Here is a 24,309-nt window from a genome sequence, read left to right on the forward strand (position 1 = left end):
CCCGCCCCACCCCCCCACCCCCGGGTTGTTCAGAAATGTGATGAGTTGACAAACTACCTGAACAAAACATATTGGGTGAAACTGATAAGGTTCAAAAATGATTGACTAGCAGCAAACTTGAAAACTGGAGGAATTGCCTAGCATTGATTCTGTGGGAACTGGATAAATCAGTTCTTTCACCTGCTTAAGTTTTATCATCTGTAAACTTGGTAGAAGAAAGCCAGGATTAATATCGGTGAAACCCTTAAGGACTAATTACAACTTAAGAACAAAATTTTCTTGGCTTCATTGTAGTTTATGTTGACTGTCAACTTGTAAGCTCAGAAAAGCATATGATGAAGTTATTTTATTTTTACAGTAGAAACAAATGATGGGGAGAGTGTGATGTAGGTGTCAGATCTATAGGAATAGCTAGAAAAGACTGTTCTTATGTTGGAAGAAGAAAGGTAAGGTATTTTTTCCTGATATTTTTTCTTTATTTCCTTTGTCAAAATGCATCATCATTACATTTGAAAAGTTTTCTGATAATAGTTAATTTGTGGTATAAATTTGGCCAAAATATTTTGTTGAATACCTTCTAAGTGATGTCAGAAGATGAATGTCTTTTTTTTTTTTTTTGCTGTCATTAATAAAAGGATAAAAAGAGTATAATAAAAAGCAGTAATTGAACACTGTTTTTATTATTTACTGGTGAAATGATTATTCTCTGAATGTTCGCTCAATATGTGACTGTCCTAGACTGGTGCCTGGTGATAATGATTTGCGTGTCCTATTAAAATATTTCCTAGTTAGGTAGGTACCTTAGTAGTAGAAGATCAAGCAGTGAGTGACAGATGTGTCTTAAGTTCTTTCCCTAATTATTTTTAATATTATAGTGCTCTAATGAAGTTAGATTCAGGAGTTGTTTTAAAAGAATTTTTTAATTTGTTTAATGTCTTCACTCTAGTGATAGAGCCCTCCCAAAATACTTTGTAACCAAAATTTTATTTTTGAGTGTTTTGGAGGTTTTTCCGTCATTATTAAAGACTGGGCTTTGATGACTCTGGCGGAGAGAGTCAGGCCAACGACTTCATACAACTCTTCCTCACTTAAATCCAGTTTTCACATGAATCAAAAGACATCACCCATACCATTTTACCATTATACCTATTTCAAAGTCCTGTGGTGACAGGCAAGTGATGAAGCAGCAGGCGCAGATACACTGGGAGCTGTAGTCACAATCCTGAACACAGGCAGCCCAGGCCGTAGAGTTGTTTCTCACTGGAAGCAGCAGTGGGACTTGGCAGCCCCTGGGTGTCTGAGAAGCCTTTTAAAGATTGCACTGCTCCCCTCCTGGTGTAAGGAAGGTGCTAGAAAAGGTACCCTTAAAATTGTCTGCTTACCCAGATCTGGTCTAATTACCACAGGAGGCAAAGAATCCCACTCTATGGTCGAAACACAAAAAAAATGTACAAAGATGTCTGCAAAGACAATTCCACTCGCCATCAGCACGCGTGGAATGTGCGAACACTTACAGATAACACAAAATCCGGTAGACCTGAAAGACCAACAGCTCTTGTTGCAAGAGAACTCAACATGTATCACATCTGAACAGCAGCCCTGAGTGAAACAAGGCTGGCAAATGAAGGTCAGCTGTAATGTTAATACAATTTGAAGATCTTCCTTGCCTTTTAATAGGCCTATGTGACCTGCTTTGAACTTGAGTCACATGGAAGCCTGAGTCACATGAACCTGGGTCACAAGGGTTGCGATGCCCTCTGGCCCTGAAAAAAGGTATATGTACTCTGAGGTTAGCATTTTGCTTTGGGGATCACTCAGTAGAAGAATGTTCCTGTGACTTAGCCAGATGTTGGTGCTTCTCTCTCTGGTAACTATGTGTTTATTGCTTTTGGTCAGACAGTTGGAAGCCCTGTCTGTTGGTTTTTGCTGTTTGTATTTGTTCTGTTTATATAATTTCTGCTTGTCATTTCTGTTTGTATTCTCTCTGAAGTTCAGGGTGCTGACTTTTCTCCTGAACTAAGTGAATTTTGTGTGTGTGTGTGTGTGTGTGTACTTATGTATACATACACACATACATGTATATTTGATTAAAGTAAGATCGTTGACCCCTTTGAAGTTGCTTTCCTTTAGAAAAGCAGATCAGAGAACCTGTGTTTACAGCCCTCTCGTGTGCTGATGTTATTGGTCTTACACTCCCACAGCAGCTGCCAAGTAGCATTGTTGTTACAGAAAAATGTAAAGCCAGTCACGCCAGCATATCCGAGGACTGCTGCTGTGAATGATTTTAGGGGTCTAATTGCATACTATAATGAACTCTCTATTCAGAACTAAACATTTTTCAGGGGACTAAAGCATAACATTCACAACAATATAACATAACATTGCTAAGGTGGCCATGTAGTCTTAAATAAAACTTATCATTCAGTATATCTTATAGCATTTCTCAGGATACCCACACAGCATATATCATTGCATTCAGTAGTATTCCCCAAAATACTTCTTTACACAAGCAGGGGGTCCCAGGACAGGGTCCTCCCTAATGCAACATATCATCCTTAAGGGGTAGCAGAAAATACAAACACCATCCACCCCTAGGTTACAGCAAGTTATAGTCTCCTGAGTCAATACAGAGTGTTCAAGTAAAGTCCTCTTTTATCTTGACTCGAGGTTGACTTCGAAACCCCACCGTTCCTTGTCTTCGGGCCAACTGCTCCCAGCTCTTGCCGGGATTCACACGCAGGCAGCTCTCTGCTCTTGCTCCTTGTCTTAGCTCATGGGGACTGCTCCACTCCAGGTTTCTCCTGCTTGACAGCAGACATCAGGAGCTCCTGCCCACAGCTTCTGTTTCTGGGAAATCAAAGTTTAATAAGGCTACAACAATATTTACACACATTACCAGCACCATCATCTCAATTCACTCATAAAGACCAATAGACAGGGTTTCTGTCTGAGAAATTAACACAGACCAACAGACAGGGTGTCTGAGAAATTAACACAGACCAACAGACAGGGTGCCGGCATCACAAACATTCTTTCTGTTAGGCCTCCCCACAAGTTCCCCTAGCCCGCTCAAGCTTGCTTCTCTCTTTCAGGTCTACTTCTCTCTCTCTCTCCCTCCAAGCAATGCAATATAGACTATTGCCAGTCAGAGACTCTTGATTCAACCAAAGGCACTTCATTGCCTTAGTGCAGAAAAGCTTGGAGGTCGGCACTTAATTAAATTAACCTTCCATTAAGCACTTAATGTGTTATAGAAACTTAACACCAGAAGAAAAAACAGCAAAAAATCCCACTTTGCTTGCCCTTACACCAGCTTACTGAATTTGGAGCTGGATACATGTTTTTCTGGAGTGGTTGCAGTGAAGGGGAGCTCTGTAAAGCTGGTGTAGGTTTTGCAATCAAAACTAATCCAGTCAACAAGCTAGTATACCTGTCAAAAGGAGTGAATGACAGGTTTGTGACAATGTGATTGCCACTTGCAGGAAAACGTCACTCCACCATCATCAGTGCCTGTACTCCCCCCATGATGAACCCTGATGAGGTCAAAGAAAAATTTTATAAAGACCTGGAGACCCTTATCATCAATATACCAAAAGAGGACAAGCTTTATAATTCTGAGTGACTTTAATGCTAGAGTAGGCTCAGACTACCAGACTTGGCAGGGAGTCCGAGAGGAGTGGAGTTAGAAACAGCAACAGTAATGGTCACTTACTACTGAAGACTTATACATCTCATGACCTTCTCATCACCAACACTGTCTTCCATTTGCCTAAACACAATAAAACTTCATGGATATACCCTCACAGCAAACATTGGCATTTAATAGACTATGTGATTGTAAGGAGAAGATACAGACAGTATGTGAGAGTGATGAAGGCAGTGTGTGGTGCAGAGTGCTGCACTGATCATAGACTTATCCTCTTCAAGCCAAATATTCACATTCAACAAAAGTGGCATCCCCAAGGGAAAAATACTACCAGAAGAATTAATGTCAACAAATTAGAGCTCTTTTCTGAGTGGGAAGAGTTTGTTGCTAATTTGGAGGAAAAGTTGAGCCAACACACAGCTGGCAACAGTGGAGCAGAAAAGAAGTGGGCAGCTTTCAGAGATTTGGTGTATAGCACTGCATTTGCCCATCTGGTTTGATGAAAGTGATGGGGAAATTCACAAGCTGCTAAATGAAAAATGAGAACTCCACAGAGTTTACCAGCAGGATAGTTCATCCATCTCTAAGAAGGCAGCATTTAACTTCATCAAAAATAAAGTACAAGCAAAGCTTAGAGAAATGCAGGATTCTTGGCTCAGCAAGAAGGCAAATGAAATTCAGTTTTATGTCGATAGTAACAATCCAAAGCGCTTTTGAAGGATATTTATGGGCCGAAGACCTGTGCATCTCACTATTCAGTGCTGATGGAGCCACATTGGTTATTGATAAGGACATGATCCTCGAAAGATAGGCTGAACACTTCTATAGTGTTCTCAACAGACCATCATCAATCAATGCTGAGGACATTGACTGTTTACCTCAGGTTGAGGCCATTTCCTCCCTAGCTGAAGTTCCAACTGAAGAAGAGGTTTTGAATGCCAATAGGCTTCTTTCATGTAGCAAAGCACCTGATGCTGATTCTATTCCACCTGAGATTTACAATGTGGGGGGGGGGCCCCCCCGTAACTCATACAAAAACTGATTGAAATTTTCTGGGTTATATGGCAAGAGGAGGTTATCCCCCAGGAGTTCAAGGATGCCTCCATTGTCCATCTCTATAAAGGTAAAGGAAATAGATTGTCCTGTGACAATCACAAGGTGGGGGGTCTCTCTTGCCAGAGTCCTCGTTAATAGGCTGATCCTTCACCTGAAAGATGATCATTTACCTGAGAGCCAGTGTGGCTTCAGAAAGGGCTGAGGAACAGTTGGTATGGTGTTTGCTGTCCAGCAACTCCAGGAGAAATGCCAGGAGCAGAAGAGAGGTCTATACACAACATTTGTAGATCTGACCAAGGCCTTTGATACTGTTAGTCGTGAGGGCTTAAGGAAAATTATGCCAAAATTTGGTTGCCTGGAGGAGTTCATCAGCATTGTATGTCAGTTTCTTGATGGCATGCTTGCCCGGGTTCTGGATAATGGACAATGTTGTTATGCTTTCCTGGTCACCAATGGAGTGAAACAAGGCTGTGTGCTTACTCCCATGCTTTTTATAGCATGATGTTTTCAGCCATATTGTCAAATGCTTTCAATCAGGATGCACACGGTGTCAAGGTCAGCTACCACACTGATAGTACATTCTTCAACTTGAAAAGGCTACAAGTCAAGACCAAAGTGGAGGGAGTGTTGGTGCATGATTTTCTATATGCAGATGATTGTGCACTCAATGCAGCCTCTGAAACTGAGATGCAGCAAAGTGTGAATCAACTCTCTGCTGCTTGTGCTAATTTTGGCTTAACAACATCAAGAAAATGCAGGTGCTCCATCAGCCACCACCACACCATCCATATGTAGAACCATCAGTTACAGCAAATGGAGAAGTTTGGAATGCTGTGGACAAGTTCATTTACCTTGGTAGTGTACTTTCCAGGGATGTACACATTGATACTGAAGTTGACGCGCTCATTGTCAGAGCTAGCTCAGCGTTTGGGAGGCTCTGAAGGAAAGTATGAGAGAGAAGAAGTATTAGACTGACTACCAAACTGAAGGTCTACAAAGCTATTGTGCTGATCTCATTGTTGTATGCCTGTGAAGCCTGGGACAGTCTGCCAGTGCCATGGCAGGAAACTGAATTGCTTCCATTTGAACTGTCTTATGAAGATTCTGAAGATCACCTGGCAGGATAAGGTACCAAACACAGGTCCTTACTCTCATGACAGATCTTCCAGTCGGAAAAGAAAAGAAAAAGAATCATTTCATGAGCTAAATTTTTAAGTAAAAGCCAGATTCCGTTCTTCCTTTTCTGTAAAATGGCAATAATTTTAATTGTAATACCTGTGTCATAGAGTTATTGTGGATATCAAATGATATAAAGCACTTTATAACCAAAGCAATATGTGTGTGTGAAATATTATTACTTCAGCATTTACAATGATTGGCTCTCCATCCACCAGTGCAAGATTGCAGATCATCAGCTATCAGAAGGGCTGTCATGTGGAGAAAGAATGATCAGGTATGTTCTGTTTGGCTTCAGAGGAAAAATTAGAAACAGTGCATGGAACTTGCGAAGAGGCAAATTCAGGCTTGACATCAAGAAAACCTTGCTAAAAATCCCAAAGCGGAAGGGCTGCCCTGAGAGGTGGTAGGCTAACCCTCCTTGAAGGTCCTGAGGCACAGGCTGGGCAACTACTTTGTCAAATTTGTAATAGGCAGGACTGTTTTGATGTATAGATCATACTAAATGCTCTGTGGAGTCCCTTCCGACTCTTAGATTTTAGATTATTTCATTCATTCATACAGTAGTAAACAATCTCCATGTCAGACTTTTATCAGAATTGTTGAATGCAAAGATTATTTCCCAGTGTATGGCTATCATTCTTATTCAGTATGTATTGTTTTTAGTGGTATGAAAGCCGTGTGTGTGTGTGTGTGTGTGTGTGTGTGTGTGTGTGTGTTTAAAACTTATCTGTTTTATGCCATACTTGGATCAAGCTATGATTGGTTAATAATTTTTCCACTATTTACGATTGTGGATAAAGGTAACTTTAAAATGATGTGATTTTAAACATTTAGGTCATTGATCTGCTTGGAATTTATTTTGATACATGATATAGGAAATTTATGATTGGAGAAAGAAGTGGACTGGCCATATAGTAAGAGTGAGGTCCTAACAGAAGGATCAGCTCAAATGCTACATGGGTTCCCATAAAATGTAAGAAGTCTAGGGGGAGACTTTTTAACATATTGGGTAAAAGGAAGATCTATGAGAGAACATGGGCAAGATTTACATAAGATGAAGTGTGGATTGGTTGTGATGTTCATCAAAAGAGGAAGTAGCCAGATCATTGAGATCACAGACTAACTGAAGTGTGGAAGTATAAGTAGGGTGTGAAATTCTGGCCTGTTTGAATGTGTGTATGTGTGTATTTCTGTAGTTTTTTTTGTTTGTTTTTTTGGTTTTTTGGGGTTTTTTTTTGCCAAACTGCTATCCAGTTTTCCCCAGCAGTTGGAACAAGACATTAGCAAAAGGGCTATCTTTGCCATTATCATTTGTAATCATCTTTGGGGCATAGGAATATATTCTAAAATAAAATATTTTGGAATTTGGTGAATATTACAAAGTGTTACAGTGATATATTCTTGGTTCTGTGCTATTTAGCATTTTTATGATTTGTTTGATGGCATAAATGACATGCTTGTCACATTTTAAGATGACATGAAGCTAGGAAGGGTAAGTAATAGGACAGATGACAGGGTCTAAAAGAATCTTGATAGACTAGGTCCAGGGGTGGGGAACCCACAGTCTTGAGGCTACATGTGGCCCTCTAGGTCCTCAAGGTGGCCCTTTGAATCCAAACTTCACAGAATAAATCCCCTTAATAAGAGGTTGAGTTCTGTAAAACTTGGACTCAGTCAAAAGGCCACACCCAAGGACTTAGAAGGCCGCAGATTCCCCACCCCTGGACTAGAATGATGGGTTGAATTTAACAAGATGAATTTTTTCCTTGGCCTGTATCTATGATATTGAGTAGGAATCCTCATCTGGAAATCTCTTGACGGATGCAGATCAGCAACTTACAGTCTTAGAATTGGCTGGAACCTAGTATTTTAAGTGACTTGCCCTTGGTCACATAACCATCATGTCAGAAGGAGGACTTGAATCTGGAGCTCTTGTCTCAAAGACTGACCTCCATCTACTATGTCATATCACACTGCCTCCCTAAGATTAGTCTTCATAACGATAATGTTATGCACTTGGATTAAAAAAAAAAACTTAGTTTCATATGTATAGGATAAATGACACATGGCTGAGTAACAGTTGAGGTATGAAAAAGATCTGGGGCACTTGGTAGATTATTAGCTAAAACTGAATCAGTAGTCTGACATGGCAGCTAAAATAGCTAATTCCGTGAGGCCGCATTGTGTCCAGAACAAGGGAGGAAATCATCGTGTTGTGTTGTTCCTCCTTGGACCCCTTTTTGAATATTATGTTCATTTTTGAGTAACACATTTTAGAAAGGGCATGGGTAATCTGGAGTATACCCATGGGAGGAGATCAAAGATGGCCAGGAGACTAGAGACCGTGTCATAAAAGACTTGAGGGACTGGAGATATTCAGTCTAGAGGGAAGACTTTGGAATGAGGGATGGAGTGGGGGAGGGAGAAGGCATTATAGCTACCCTCATTTGAAGAGCTGTGATGTGAAAGAGGGACTTAATCTGCTTAGACCCAGAAGCCAAGACCATGAGTGGAAGTTACAGAGTGGCTGATCTTGGCTTGATATAAGGAGAAATGTGACAATCGTGGCTATTGAGAACTTGCATGGGCTGTCTTTGGAGGCAGTGGATACCCTTTACCATACTTCCAGTCAGCCAAATTGATAACCTCAGATGGCCCTCGGTCAGTGGTCAAGTCTTGTCAGTTTTACCTCCAGGATATTGTTCATATCTTCCCTCATCCCTTCCCTTATGCAGCCCACCACCCTGGTTTAGTCCTTTCTAATCGTTTCCCTGGAGTTGTGTAATAATTTGCTAATCCTGTCCTCCCAGTCACGCAGGCTAGAAAACTTAGTCATTCTAAACTTTTTCCTCTCTCTTGCTCCCTATGTCCAGTTAGTTCCTAAGTCTTTTCACTTCTACCTACATGATATCTTTCATATCTGTGTCTTTTTCTCCATTTACGTGGCCACCGCCCTAATTAAGATATTTCATCACCTCTCGTCTCAACTATGGTGATAACCTCTTCTCTCCAGTCAGTCCTTCCTCCACAGAGCTGCCAAAATAATCTTTCCAAAGCACAGATTGGGCCATGTTATTCCCCTAATCAAAAAGAATTTCTGACTCGATTTCTTCCAGCATAAAATACAAATTCCTTAGTTTGTCATTTAAAGCCCTCTACATTCTGTCTCCAACCTGCCTTTCCTGTCCTGTTCATAACTTGTTCCCTTCCCACTCAGTGTTGCAGCTGTAGTTCTTTGAATTTGCTATATGCCAAAGAAACCCTTGGTAAAAATGTAAAGCCATAATCTTTGGACAGTGTAAATATTTGGAAAATATTGTTTCATTATAGTTAAATAGAATGGTGCTTAAATCAAATATTTCTTGGAGCCTACTATAAATGAGGTGTTAGGCCTGTATTTTATATATAACTTTTAACATTTAATATAACATTTTAATAACATCGAATATAACTTTTAACACTGAATAACACATAACAGCTAATTTTTGAAAAAAGTTTTGTGGGATGGCGTTGTGCCAACTTTAATATGAAATAATTTTCTCCTCTTAAATTTGTTAGTTTTTTTTGCAGAATCTTGTGAGACTTTTATCTTTAATAATTCAAGACCTTTTTTTGTAACTTTCAAGAGATGGACCAAGGCATCATGTCTGGTAGAAACTGGAGGGAAGAGATGACATTTTAGTTGAAATAAACTGATCAACAAGTTCAAAAGATCTGAATAATTACATAGCTCTAGGTTCTTGGAACCTTCACAAAACTGGAGGTATTTGGGATATGTTTCATGATTACATTTTTGGTGTAAAACAAGTCACGTAGATTCTATTATTTATGTGTAGTGCTCTTCTGTATCACTTTTGTAGTAATTAAAAAATAGATAAGTCTGTCATTGTTGGCAGCTAGGTGGCACAGTGGATAGAGTGCTGGACCTGGAGTCAGGAAGACCTGAATTCAGATCCACCCTCAGACACTAGCTGGGTCACCCTAGGCAAGTCACTTAACCCTATCTGCCTGTTTCCTCATTTGTAAAGTGAGCTGGAGAAGGAAGTGGCAAACCACTTCAGTATCCATTGCCATGAAAACCCCAATGGGGCCATGAAGAGTGGGACACAACTGAAAGAACCCAAACTGTATTTGACTATAATACTGTTATAGGAGCAACCTCTCAATCTTAGACATTTTAGGAAGATCTTTCAGAGGTTGTTAAAAAAAAAAATAAAGCATTTGGGGAATAAATAGTAAACTGCAACTATTTGGAAAAGAAAAATTCCATGTAAAACAGCATTTTCCCCCCAGGTGGGATAAATAAAGTTTTACCTTATTTATTTGAACATTTTTGTTGAATTGAGTGAGGCAGCCAAGTGGCAAAGTGGATAGATAGTGTTGGACTTGGGGTCAGGAAGATTTGAGTTCAAATCTGGACTCAGATATATATTAGCAGGTGACCTTGGGCAAGTCACTTAACCTCGCAGCCTCAATTTCTTCATTTGTAAAATGGGGGTATTATTGTGAAGTGCAAATGAGATAACATGTAAAGTGCTTTCTGAGCCTTAAAGTTCTTTATAAATGCTAGCAAAATAAATAAAATATTATCCCCATTTTTAGTCATTTTCATTTGTAGGAATTACATTTTTTTTCCTGGATAGGACCTACAATTTCATTGGTTTTGTAAACTCTCAGTGAGGAAGCAACCAAAAATGAATACCTACCCTTGCTCTGTAACTTACAGATTAGAGGTAGCTAGAGGCTATGCAAGAGAAATGACTTGCCTAGCTTCACATAGCAATTAATATTTGTTAAGCATAGATTTTTCCCAAAACTTAGAAAAAGAGCAAAATTTAAGCGCCAGGTAGTATAAAATACTTTTATGTAAATCAAAATCGGGGTCATAACATCTGGACACATGACTAAGAATTTATATTAACTGTATCAGGGATTAGAATCAATTTTATGAACTTGGTTTGATAAGTTTTTTAGGTAAAATGTTTTCCTGTACACACACTAAGACTTTTGGGACACCCTGCAACATAGATGTTTTTCTGTTTTAAAATATATCTTGTACCCAAACCAATTCCACCCTTTATTGGATACATTTAGTAGGACATTAAATGATGTGTGGACTTTAATGGTGGCCATGACTAGATAACAATCATGTTGATAAACAATTTTATTTTGATATAACCATGCCTAACTAGCATGGCAAGGTCTTGGGCTGCATCCCTGTAAGATTTATTTGATTTTACTCTCTTCCCCATGACTAAGGACTGACTCTTTTATTTCTTACCCCCAATCAGCATCTCTCGTATTTATAGCTTTTCATTACATATTTATTTTATGATTTCTGTGTATACACAAAGTTCTAGAATGATACTAGAGAAACTTTGTCTGTGAGCATATACTTAGATCATTGTCTTCAGAGCCTAGTGGAGTGCCTGAGATACATTAGCTTAATAAATGTTTGTAAAATTGAATATAGCTCTACCACCAGAAAAAAGATAAGCTTGATCTATATTTTCATCTTTTCATATGTTCCCATATTCAGAAACCTGCCAGCTGAAGGGGCATTTCAGTGAACACTGGAAAGACATTTACATTCAGGACCAGCAGAGACTTCATCAGAATTTAGAAGAGGGCCATTTGGAATGCAAATGCAAAGTATTTGTAACTGACACAATCTACATACCAAATCGTGAAACACATTAGAAAGTACATTGTGAGACTTTAAAACTTCAAGAATTTCTCTTTGATAAGCTATAATCCTAAGACCTTGTGGATAAATTAAATAGATGACTAGTTCCAACTTTGGGTTCATCTTGCTCATCTGAAGGCAGTGGTTTTCAGTGTCCCCAGTGCTTTAATTTACATATTATACACCATTTCCCCTATAACACATAACATTAATGAGAGCAATTGGGAAACAACATCGTTATTTTTCCTTATTTTTGAGTGTGGAAAATACGTACTAATTGCAAGAACTTCTAATTTTCCTTAGGTTTTTAAATTGAACCATTTAAACTTAGTTTATAACCCCGTTACAGCGTAATGTGTATATTTTCATCTTTAATGAAGCTAACTCACATCTATTAATTGCTGATTTCAAAAACAGTATTTGTGTTTCTGTCACTTATATAAGAGCAAGGAGTTGGAAGTCTGGCTTCACCTACATGTCTGTTAATGGCTAATTGTCTAAATTCTCAGTGCAACATTGCTAAGCTCCTGAGAGCTCTCTCTCTTTGTTTTTTATTCCCAGGATACATGATGTAAAGAATAATATTTATTAAATGTAGTTGCATGTAAAGGGCAAAGGGACAACCCTTCAGGTGTTTTTTAGGTCATGGGCATAACATTATTGTAAAATATGTTGCACCGGCAGCTCCGTATTCACTTTATTCTAATTCCAATCTCCGTTGTCATAGAAGTAGATACCTAAACCTAGGTATTTGTAGACTGGGGATTATAACATTTGCATTTTAAGTATAATTCTTTCATTTCAAGTATGCCACATACATATCTCTAAAAAGAATACCGGAAATAGAATGTGAGACTTAAGAAATTTGTGAACATACTGAAATATACCAAATAGCTAGCCATGTTTCACCTGTCTTTCCCCTGACCAGCTCACCCCCAGAGGTTATTCATCAGCTGGCATATTAGCTTAGTGGTGAAATATATTCAAAAAGCAAAAAGTGATAACATTTTAAAATAGGTAATTGCAAATTATAAAAATCTTTAAGGCATGAATAAGAGACCTAGAGGACGTGGCAAAATTTTCAGTACAAAGCCCTTAATACCCAGTAACTGCCACCTACACTATTTGTATTCCTAGATTGATTTTTAAAATCTTAAAGCACAAAATATATTTTAGTTCAAACATCAAGTGTTGGTAAGATTGGGCAAAAAGACTGTACAAAATCTAAGTACTTGTTACATTAACATTATTTTATATATACTGGAAATGATTCCATTTTCTGGGCTTTTAACTGCCGATTATGCGCTCATAGATATGATTTTAATTCTTACTTGAAATCTTTCTTCTTAATGATTTAGAACTCAAATCTTCAGAACTGTCAGATCAGAGAGTCAGTATGGTTTTATAACGTATACATAAGTGATTTTTGACATTTTTCAAAATAATTTTTTGGCATTTTGATTTGTTAAAAAAAAAAAGGTACCTGCAAAATTTTATATCTCTTGTGGAATACATGTTTTATGATTCCAGTAGTTAAGATTTGAAATCTGTTTTTTCTCCTTTACTTTTCCTCTCATAGCTAAATTCTAAAATGTTTTTATTTATGAGAGAAAAATCAATATTGCATGCTGACATAGACTAGAGACTTTGAGAACCAAATGATGTCCTTGTGAGTTTTGATGAATTGTTTATTTTTAAAAAAAAAACACAAGTAACTTTTGAGTTTAATAAAAAATAATATGGGACTTTAAAATAACAAGATATTGGGAAAAGGTTATATACTTCCTAGAATACACAAAGTTTTTAAAAATTTCACAGTGTCATTAACTATTCTTTTTGTAGTGGTGCCTTTGAATAGCAATTTTTAAAATTGCTGGATTTTATACTAAAATTTTAATTTATAAATTTTTGCTGGGTTTTATACTAAAATCCAATACTGGATTTTAACATTTCTTCCAAAATTCATCAGGGTACTTTGGCCAGTAGTATTATTTTGTTTTCCACTTGACTGAAGAGATGTGCCTTTTATTTGGTAATTTTAAAAAATAATTCCTTGGACCAAGTACCTTTTAGCCAAATCAGTTATTCTAAAATAATGCATAGCTGTGTTATGCCGATAAATTTAGTCCAATCTTTTAAAGATGAAATTGTGTCTCCCTTGATTTTACCTAACCAAATTAATCAATTCTGTTCAGTTCAGCATTTATTAAACACCTCTATAAAAGCTGGATATTTGAGGTACAACTAGTAAGATCTTTTAAACCAGAATATCAGTTATTCTAGGTATGGACTTGCTGAAACTTATCTCCTCTGTTGTTTAAAGGCAGTAAGGTGGAGCAGTTATGCCTGACATCAGGAAGACCCGACTTTGAGTCTAGCCTCAGATACTGACCACCTGTGTGACTCTGGGCAGTTCACTTAACCTCTGTTTGCCTGTTTCCTCAGCTTTAAAGTGGAGATAACAATACCTACCTCGAAGGGTTGTGAGGATCCGATCAGATATTTGTAAAGTGTTTAGAACAGTGACTGACACATAGGTGCTGTACAAGTACTTACTCCCTTTTCATTCTTATTTATTACTAATGTAATAAGAGCAATGAGACACATCTGTAAGATCTTTCTATGAGACGAAAGACACCAAAAAGAAAAAACACAACCAAGTGAAACAGGAAAAAAAAATGATACGAAAGGCAAGTCATACAACTAAAGGAAGGGCTCATGGGAACTATGAACATATATAAATACATATTTAAACATGTACATAAATATATGTATACATACTTTTTTAAAGATTGTTTTAGCAAAAGTTTGGACATGTCTTTATGCAGTATTTTATTTCAATATTCTGTGTTAGAGAACAAAAGACTACTTGGCCAGTCCAGGTTGTCACAATAGAGTTATATCTGATTGTAAATCCCTCGAAAGTAAGGACTGTTTCATTTTTTTTTTTGTATTTGTGTTATCCCTAGCGCCCAGCACAGTGCTTGACAGGTAGTAATCGCTTAATAAATGCTTGTTAATTGTTTACTTATATCCTACCTGGGAGTCAGTTGTAACAAGGGAGAGCAAAACTGTTCTTTCTATGAAGGGAATTTTAGAGTAGAAAAGGACTTTGGAAATCATCTGTTCCAATGCCTTTACTTCACAGGTAAGGAAACAGTGCCTGTACTGACAGGAAGTAGTAGAGCTAGGATTTGAATCAAGGTCCTGACTTCAAATCTTCTTTCCACTTAACCATGGTTCCAGTACGGTATTATTGGTAGGTGATTTGCCCAAAAGCATACGACTGGTGTCTTCTGGCTCCAAATCCATCTCTCTTTGCATTATACCATCATGCCTCTCGAGCAAAAGAACAAACTTTTTTTTTTTTTGCAGTACCTGGCAGTCTCCTTGATGCACCATTACTGTATATTTATTTTGTATCTAGCTTGTATACATCTGTCTCTGTGTATGTTTCTTCTGATCAAATGTGAGTTTGCTGAGGGCAGCAGTTTCACTTTGTATCTTTTGTACCTCGCGCACCTCGCGCATAAATGGCAAATAATGCTTGTTGTTGAGTATGCCATGATCGAAACTCTTTTTAAGACTGATAAAGGAAGGTACCCTTTGCATAAAATGTCATCACTGCTATCAAAACCATGGAAATAAGAGATTAAGTAGTAACATTTTGAAGAAAAGATGGTATTTATCATATTGGCATTTCTGTTTTTAATGGAGAGCATTAATAGAAAGTGAGAGGTGGCCAGTAATAGCAACCTTTCACGAAGGCTGGGCCTTATGGCAATGTTGCTTTTGCCATTGATCCCCTTTGCTCCAAATCAACTGCCTTTTACTGTTCCTTGTTTTAGGTTAAATTCTACCACAATAATGACTTAGCATGAAGTCTTGCTTGACATTCCCATGCTGTAGTCCTGGCCCATTTATTTCAAACACTATTCAATTTAATAAAATCATAGTGTAATAGAAAAAAATAACCTGTTAGTTGTAATATGGCCTGTCTCAGGAAGGCAAAATAAGACTAAGCAGTCGTAATGTTTAACCTCATCTGGGATGGCTTTAGGACTTGCACCCAAAGCTAGGCATTTTTTTTCCTCTACATTAGGGGGTAGTTTAATCGCTGGTGGCAAGAAGGCAACAGTATTTTTCTAAATCTATGTAAAGTAATTTTGAAAAGCAGTATTTCAGAGTCCTAATTCATGGTTCTAAACAAGCCATTTAAAAATAGTACTTTGGGGTTTTTTTTTTTTGGTTATTTGACCACAATTTTGAAAAACTTTCATCTATTTATAGCTAATACAATGAATGTTAGACAAATGTCAGCATGGCAACATAGGCCTGAAATTAGATAGGGATTTACAGAGATGGATTTGTTTACCCAAGTTGAAATTTGACTAGGCAGCTAAAAGGAAGATCCACCAAGCCTTTGAAAATATTTTTGGATTTTAATAGACTACAAGTGGTCTGAACATTTTGACTACAAATGGTTTGGACTTTTTGACCATATTAGGTAGATAAAAGGAAAAGGGAATAATAAAGGGAAGAAAGAAATCTAATACAAGTTCTCCTTAATAGAAAAAAGCTATTGTTTAGTTTTAAATACAGGCTACTACTATATAGGATAAGAAGTTTGATGCTTTACACACATGCTAAACTCTGCATATTCGTTTTATTTGTCATCTAGGAGTTAATATGGGACCAAAAAAATCACTTAGGAAAAAACAGAACTGTTATTTTATATTTAAATTTAATAATGGTACTGCATATAGAAGCACTATTTTGAAACAAAGGTTACTAAAATACTCTACACGATAAAGCTTCATTCAGGCACTACTTTCTGAAAGCTTAACCTACTCTGGGCTGAGGTTCACTTTGCTGTAAAAGGTAATGCACTAAGCTGAGAATATAAAACAATTTCAGAGAGAAAAAATATTTCTTAAGGACTTCACCACATTTTATGCAAAAAATACTAATTATAAGTTTATTATTCATTAAAACAGGACTTATATTAAGCAATGAAAGAACAATTTAAGTTATTTGGATTTACTTCCTGCATTTATATAATCAAACTTAATTCTTTTGGAAATGTAATTTCAGACTGGTCTTCCAGGTTAGCTCATACTACCATAATATGGTTTTATTTCCAAGGAACTGCCTTCATTGTCTTTAAAAAAAAATCCTCAAGCCCTGGAATTTTACTGAAAGGCCATTTCCAGTGACCCTAATATTAACAACAACAAAAAAGCATACTCAGATCTTTGGTTGAGTTAAAGTAGCATAACTAGGACTTTCCATAAGAAAATGCTCATTTTAAAAGCTCTGAATAGGGGACAAATCACCCCAAACTTATCAAGGTCAAAAGAATACAACCTAAGGCACCTCAGAATCACAGATGAATTATCTTTGCTAAAGCTCTAAAGACCAATAATGAATGAATAATTTGTCTTTGGAATGTGAAGATGAAAGCCTGATGGTCTAAAAATGCTTATTGAAACCAAGGCAGAATTAGAATCTTTAGGATTTTAGAGTTGGAAGGAGCTCATTTTACAGGTGAGGAAAATAAGCCTTAGAGAGGTGAGGTGACCTGCATAAGGTAATGGCAGAACTGCAGTAAGAACTCAGGTCTCCTGCCTCCCCAGCCAGGAGTGGTTGCATGCATTTGAATTTGCACTGTGTATGTAAAACATGGCAATTGTTTTGGCCCAGTGGAACTATGCAGTGCAAACTCAAATAATGTGACCACCACAGGGATTTGTTGTTCTAAATCTGAGACCTGTCCATATAGAAGTTCTAAGCTTTGAAGTGTATCAGCTAATCAGCTTGGATATTCTAAGTAAGCTCAGCTAGATTTCTGAAGATTCAATTCACACTATAAAAAAATCTGTCCATGGTTATGATCTAAAAGCAACAGTCCATCAAACCTAATTGAAAATAGTAAATGGCCGCTCTTCTTGTTCTAGATGATAGGTTCGTAAGACTTTAGAGCTTCAGTCTCCTTCACTTTACAGGTGAGGAAATTAGTGTCCAGAGAGGCTGAGATTTGCCCAAGGTCACCTAGGTTAATATGTGAAAATAGCCAAGATCCACTCTTGGGGCTTCTGACTTCAAAGTCATCATTTCTCCAATCAATATGAAGAACAACTTAGATGATATAAAAAGTAACCTTTTTACTGGGTAAAATAATCCTGTAAAGTGGGATAGTGAGAAGAACACTGGACTTGGACTTGGAACACCTAGGTTCAAGCCTCCCACTCTTATACTTCCTACTTGTGTGAATGTTGAGAGGTAGGATCTTATTTTAGGAGTCACTTAACCCATCTGAGCATTGTTTCCATCATCTGTAAAATGGGAATAATACACTTTGCTTCACAGGCTTGTTGTAAGGAAAACACTTTATGAACTGAGAAGCATGATGTAAATATTTATTATTATTCTGCAGAAGGCTTTGAATTTTTTTTAAAAAACCATTTCCTATAGACTTAACATACAGTGAGCCATTGTTTTATTAGTTTAATGACTGACAGCACATTTAAGTACTGAAACATTTTTCAAGTGGGAACAATCTAGTGTCCCACTACCCAGAAATATTCAATTTACTTGTGGTAACTAATCAGCTTATGTGTAGAACCTAATAGAAATCAAACTGAATATAACAGAAATCATGATTTGGGCTATAAAAACTAGATGTTCTACAATATTCTTAGCTATTTGAATCAGATGAGTTATCCTGACTCTGAAATATGAAAAGATAGTTAACATTTTATAGTCAAGTAAAAAAAATGGTGGTGGGGTAGTCTTAGATTAAACTTGCCTGATTATATAAGAGGTGCAGTCGAGAAGGTGATTTGAGTACATACTATATATTTAGACATAGTAATGAGGGTATGTAGTGGTATATATATTTAATAAATACTTGATAAAAGTGAAAATTTGCCTTAATTACTGACTACCCTTTGTATAACTGAGCCTTATTTGAATGATTACATAAGTGTTGTTATTCAGTACTAGGCCAGTCTGTCATGGACCTCTAGCAGAGAGGTTTCTTTACCAAAAGGACTGTGATGAAGTAGTACCATGGTATGCACTTCAAGGACTAGAAGTTTCAGTATACTAAAATACATACTCACAGAGGAATACATGTAAAATAAAACAACAAAAAAAAATCCAACCAACCCTTTTCCTCAAGATTGTACAACCTATACCAAGAAAATGGGAGAGAGACTACAGGATTGGAGAAGGGCATGTGTCCTCATTTTTAAAAATTATGATAAAATGGTCTCTGACAATTTTGAGCAGATGTCAGTTCCTGGGAAAATCCCAAAAAGCAGTGAACTTATAGAAAAAGAAGCATGGCGATGAAAGATCCATATGAATAGGACATGCCAGACTTGCTGCACTTCATTTTTGGACATGATTGCTACAGTGGTAGATCAGAGCAAATGAGATCTACTTTACTAAAGTATTTGATGAAATCTTTCACACTATTCTTGTGGGAGGAAATGGAAAAAAAAAATGTCAGCTAGCTGATAGTACGTTTAGGTGGATTTGGAATGAGTTGAATGATTGGGGGTTCAAAGAGTCATTTTTAATGATTTGGCCTCAGCTTAGGATGACTCTATTGGAGTGCCCTGGGGATCTGTGCTTGGTCTTGTGCTGTTTGATATTTTTATCATGGATAGAGGCATGGATGGTGTGCTTTTTAAATATGCAGATGACTCGGAGTTGTGAGGGATAGCTGATACACTGGACGATAGGATTCAGAAGCTCTTGATGATGTAGAATATTGGGTCAAATCCAAGAGGATGAAAAATTTAATAGGGATAAATGTAAAGACTCACTTGGATTCAAAAAATCATTTTTATAAGTCCAGAGTGGGAAAGTGCTTATAGCAGAAGTTTGTCTGAAAGCAAATTAAACCATATGTGGAACAGAATCTTCAGTTCTGGGTACTACACGTTGGGGCAGAAGTTGGAGAGAAGAAAATTTAGGCTTGATGTAAAGAAAAACTAAAAGGGGGTAACAGGATATTTTGGAACATAGCTGCTTTCGCCCTCTTATCTGAGCTCTTCGAACAAAGCCAGAGGGCTCCTTGTAGGGTATATTGTGGAGAGGATCCTTTTTCACATATGGTTTGGACTAGTGGCCTCTTAAGTCCCTTCCAACTCTGAAATTCTGTGATCCAATAGGCAAATAAAATCAACACTCCTTACTCCTGTCATTGTAAGGCTCAAGAAACTGATTAAAAGACTAATGTTAAGGGTCCAGAAGCTGGAAGTCAAGATCTGGTTTCAAATTCTGGTTCTACCACTTACTGCCTTTGTAATCTTGGGCAAGTCCCTTCACCTCTTTGAACCCCAAGTGTTCCCATCCATAAAAATGAGGGAGGGGTTTGGTCTAGAACCTGTTAGGGGTTCTTAACCTCATGGCCATTAACTTATTTTTAAAAATATTTTGATAACTATTTCAATAATTGGTTTCCTTCGTAATTTTTGTGGTTTATGCATCTAAAAACATTCAGAGAAGGGGCCATGAAACAAACAAGGTTAAGAATCCCTGGTCTAGGTGATCACTAAGTCCATTTTAGCTCTGTGTATTTATTACCCTATTACCAATTCTGAAATGAAACCTATAGGACAGTCAATCTTAGCTCCTTTGGTGGGGAAGGATTCCCAAAAGGGCTTCTTTTGACAGAATCTGCTGTGTGATAAATTTCATGTAACATGTTTTGATTCTTAGGTTTCTTCCCCTATTTTATATAGTTCAAAGATTTTTCTGTTGGGTGACCATATATTCCTTCTTATTCCTCCAATGTACACATCCACAGCAACAGGGCAAGAAATTTTTTTTTTTTATAAAAAGGAACTGCTTTGAAGATCTGAAACTGAGCCCAAGATATACAGCAAATATAAGTCTGACCCAAAACTTAAGTGTTAGCATGTTTCTCATGCAAGTTTTGGGAGCATCAAACTAAATCTACAGTTGGCAGGAGTCCAGATACATCTTAATTGCACATTAACTAAAAACTGTACAGCATTTAGTGTTCGTGATAAATGCAGGTATAATCTTATTACAGTTTTGGCATTCATTAGGAAAGCATGTTAAGCTTTAAAATAGAAATGTTTAGATTACACAGAACTTGTGCTCAAGTACAAGATAAAACATTTTCCCTCTTGTCTCCCACCCTCTCTCCTTAGGTGTGGCCCATCTCCTGTACGCTGGGAGCCACCTTTGGGTATGTGGCTGGTCTTCTCATTTCCCCTGTATGGATTTACAGGAACAGGAAGCAGCTCACATACAAGAGCAGATAAGTGGAGCAAAAAGAAGGTGTTTTGTTTCTTTGTGCAGATTCCATAAAGACTGTGCAGAAATTTATGCGGTCAAAGCAGAAGACTCAAACCTCCTGAAGTATTACTACAGAGCCGAGCAATTCCATTTACAGCATTTTTTATGCAGTTGCAACATGGTGTGGTTGTAGCTTTTTTAACTATGAAACCCCTGAGAGATTGTACCTTCTAGCTGAAATAAAGTATTTGTAATAGATTGTGACTTCAGATGCTGTTGGCTGCTCCCTGGCCTGTGGATGGCTATTCTTAATGAACTTCGCAGATTTCTGAAGGCAGAGGTTTATCTGTACCATTTCCTATAGTGGGAGAGAAATACATGGCATTCCTGGCCAGTGCATCCCTGTCTCACGTGATCAAACAACAGTTTATGCATCTTGAGCCTATTCTTTTTTTCACTGTGTGTTTCTTTGGAGTTAAAATGGCTATGATAGCTTCATCAAAAACCGTCTTCAAGCCCTTCTGCGTTAAAGCTGAGCACTCCACATAGCAGCATGCTCCTATCTGTGGGACAGAAAACGTCAATAATTATGCATCTTTAAGTTTTCTAAAGCAAATTATTATGGGTCTTTTGCTTGAAAAAAAAATGCCCACTAAAATATTTCATTCCTGTCTTCTGATAAAGATTTGTTTGTGATATTTGAAAGATATCTATTTACATTTAATTGACTATTACAAGGAACAGTATAAATTTCACATTAGTACAGAGCCAGAACCAAAATACTCAGTTTTCTCTTAGGTCTAATCTAGAGGCTACTAAGAATTCTAATAGAAAAGTCTTATAGGTGCCACTCATTTCTTCAATTATGGCTATCATGATTAAGTCTACAAGAAGTTGAGAAAAATCATGAATTAAAGTTAAACTGAGCTGCAAGACTGATAATTTTTGAAAAGTTACTGAAATCTCACAGCACAGCTGCTCCTAAGCAGATGCATATACCAATTAAGTTTCACCTTTAAATGGTTATTTGTCTAAATAGTGACCAAAAAAATCTTTAAGCATCTTAATTTTTTCTGACTTGTCTGCCCATATTTCTGAGTTCTTAAAAGATTACTTTTTAGAAGAAAGTATAGGCAGGTACTCATAGGTTCATCTCTAACATTATTTTTACCTTATACATCTTAATAAGAGTAGGTTTACCTGAAAAAGGATAGCTAAGAATGATCCATTTACCTCTTTTGCTAGTTTTTGTCCTTGTTCCACACATACAGGTTTTTCTTTCATATCATTCAGTCTTGCTAAAGTTTTGGGGTCATCTCGAAGATCAATCTAAGAAAGATCAGTAACACACCAAAATTACAAGCCTTTTCAAGATTAAAGAAAATAATTCCCACTTATTTCCCACATTCCTAAAGAAAATGGATAAAAAAAAGGTTTTTTTTTCTTCAAACTCTCATAGTTATTCCTTCCAACATTATTTTCTCCAAACTGACTATACAACTTAATTCTGATCCAAAGGTGAAACAATTGGGATTACTTGCTAAACCTCGAGGCCATCTGAGTGACCCAAATAATACCCCCAACCAACTACAGCGGCTACTGGGAGTGTTTTTTTCTTGGATAGAAATTGAGTTCAGACGTGTTTTCTTATGTATTAGGCACTGAGGGGATATGCTCTTGTCGTTAAGCTTACAATTTAGTAGGGGATATAAAATTATTTTTAGTTATATATGACTATACATAATATATACATATAGTAATATGTTTGAAGGGAGAATGCAATAAATGCGAAAAGAAAGGTCGTCCCCCCCCCCCCCGCCAAAAAATAAAGGCCCCAAAGTTCTGGAGGAGCATAAAGAGAATTGTTTCTGGTGGAGAAATCAAAGGTCATGTTTGGGACTTGAATTAGACAGGAATTCATCAGGTTGAGGTAAAAAGGTGGGACAGTAGTGTATCGAGGATACTGACTCATCTAGTTTGGCTCTGGGCAGTATGAAATGAGGCTAGATTTTTTGTAATCCAGGCAGTGGGTATCACTGGCTTCTGAGCAAGCAGCGCAATCAAACCTCTGTCAGATGATTACTCAGGCAAAAGGAGAACTAGAACAGAGTAGAAAGGGAAGAGACCAGTTATCAGACGTACCTGAGTTCCAATTAATAGGAAGGGTACATTCGGTGCATATTCCTTTAACTCTGGTACCCATTCCTCCTTCACGTTTTGAAAGGAGGCTGGGTTTACGACAGAAAAACATATAAGGAAGACGTCAGTCATAGGATAAGATAAAGGTCTCAGGCGATCATAGTCTTCCTGAGGAAAGAGGAAAAAACTTCTCTGTTGCATTTTAAAGTAAAATATTCAAGAACAGCAGACAAATTGAACATGTACAAATACCTACTTAAAATACCTTAATTCCATTTTTCATGTTATTTGAGTAAAGATGTTGTTTAGTCATTTTTAGTCACATCCTACTTGTGACCCCTTGCCCAGGGTCACACAGCTAGTCTGAGGCTGGACTCAAACTCAGGTCTTCTGCACCCCAGGCCCAGCACTCCATCCACTATACCACCTAGCTGCCCTTTGATTAAAATATTTTTACTTCATTAGGGTAGGGGTGTGGAGAGAAGTATCATATCATTACCAATGAACAACCCTGAGAATAATAAATAGAATACTAAATAAATAATAAATAGAATACTAAAAGCCATTACTTTATGTTTAAGTTCAGAACTTTGAATTCCCTAGCTCAAGATTCTTTCCACATATTAAGCATATTGTGTATTGAGGTAAAAAGGTGAGACAGTAGTAGATGGATCAGGCTAATCCTTTTTTAAAAGTAGGTGGACAGAATTATCTTTAAAAAAAAAAAAAACATTGAAAGTGTATTTTCCAGACCTATGATTTCATCGGTGCAGGGAGCTCCCAGGCAAGAAAGTGTTTGGAACTATCTTAGAGAAGAACCTGACACACTGGGAAGTTGAGGGTCTAGGCCTAAGGTCACAGAGCCAGGCTATGTCAGGAGCCTTGCTGACTCTAGTGGCTAGCCCTTTAGCCACTCTCCATAGCCCGTCCCACCACCATTCATCGTACAGCACTTAGTAGATCTGAGGTTAATATAGCAGGTTGTAGGAGAATCCCTGTCAGTGCCCTCATCTCATATGATTCTTTTCTGTATTTTTCAGTATACTTTTCTATTGAGCATCCACTCTCCCACTGGGCTGTAGAGGACTGAGAGCCTGTTTGCGTTTGTACCTGTTTCGTGGGTTGCTGTAGCCAAAAAAAGTCAACATGAAGTGGCCAGCCTTCTGAATGAGGCCCTCCACTGCTAGCTAGACTAGATCTTAGATGAAGACAGTCGGTCACCAGGACTCTGCTTGAGTTTTTTGCAGCTTGGCAGAACCTGTCAATCAACATGGCATTTTTAAAAGCACCTACTATGTGCTGGGGCACTAAGGATATAAATCCA

General features: G+C 37.5%; 2 protein-coding genes across 3 annotated transcripts in view; one reads left to right on the forward strand and one right to left on the reverse strand.

The window, feature by feature from the left end:
* Positions 1 to 21,110, forward strand: part of PIGF (phosphatidylinositol glycan anchor biosynthesis class F) — a 51,169-nt gene extending 30,059 nt beyond the window's left edge. Inside the window, exons 6-7 of one of the 2 annotated variants that reach the window (XM_036748271.1) lie at positions 6,097 to 6,155; positions 9,452 to 9,474. In XM_036748271.1, coding sequence (XP_036604166.1) covers positions 6,097 to 6,155; positions 9,452 to 9,461 — 69 coding nt within the window. In that variant the 3' untranslated portion in view covers positions 9,462 to 9,474. Of the gene's footprint in view, positions 1 to 6,096; positions 6,156 to 9,451; positions 9,475 to 20,758 lie in introns of those variants that run through there. The other variant, XM_036748270.1, reaches the window with a different exon arrangement.
* The window catches only part of RHOQ (ras homolog family member Q), a 41,394-nt gene continuing 37,559 nt past the window's right edge, over positions 20,475 to 24,309 (reverse strand). Inside the window, exons 3-5 of the mRNA XM_036748272.1 lie at positions 22,989 to 23,153; positions 22,080 to 22,175; positions 20,475 to 21,409 (exon numbers count right to left, since the gene is read on the reverse strand). Of these exons, the coding sequence (XP_036604167.1) occupies positions 21,254 to 21,409; positions 22,080 to 22,175; positions 22,989 to 23,153 (417 nt within the window). The 3' untranslated portion in view covers positions 20,475 to 21,253. The remainder of the gene's footprint in view (positions 21,410 to 22,079; positions 22,176 to 22,988; positions 23,154 to 24,309) is intronic.

Source organism: Trichosurus vulpecula, chromosome 3 (assembly GCF_011100635.1).
Source record: "Trichosurus vulpecula isolate mTriVul1 chromosome 3, mTriVul1.pri, whole genome shotgun sequence".
Classification (NCBI taxonomy): Eukaryota; Metazoa; Chordata; class Mammalia; order Diprotodontia; family Phalangeridae; genus Trichosurus; species Trichosurus vulpecula.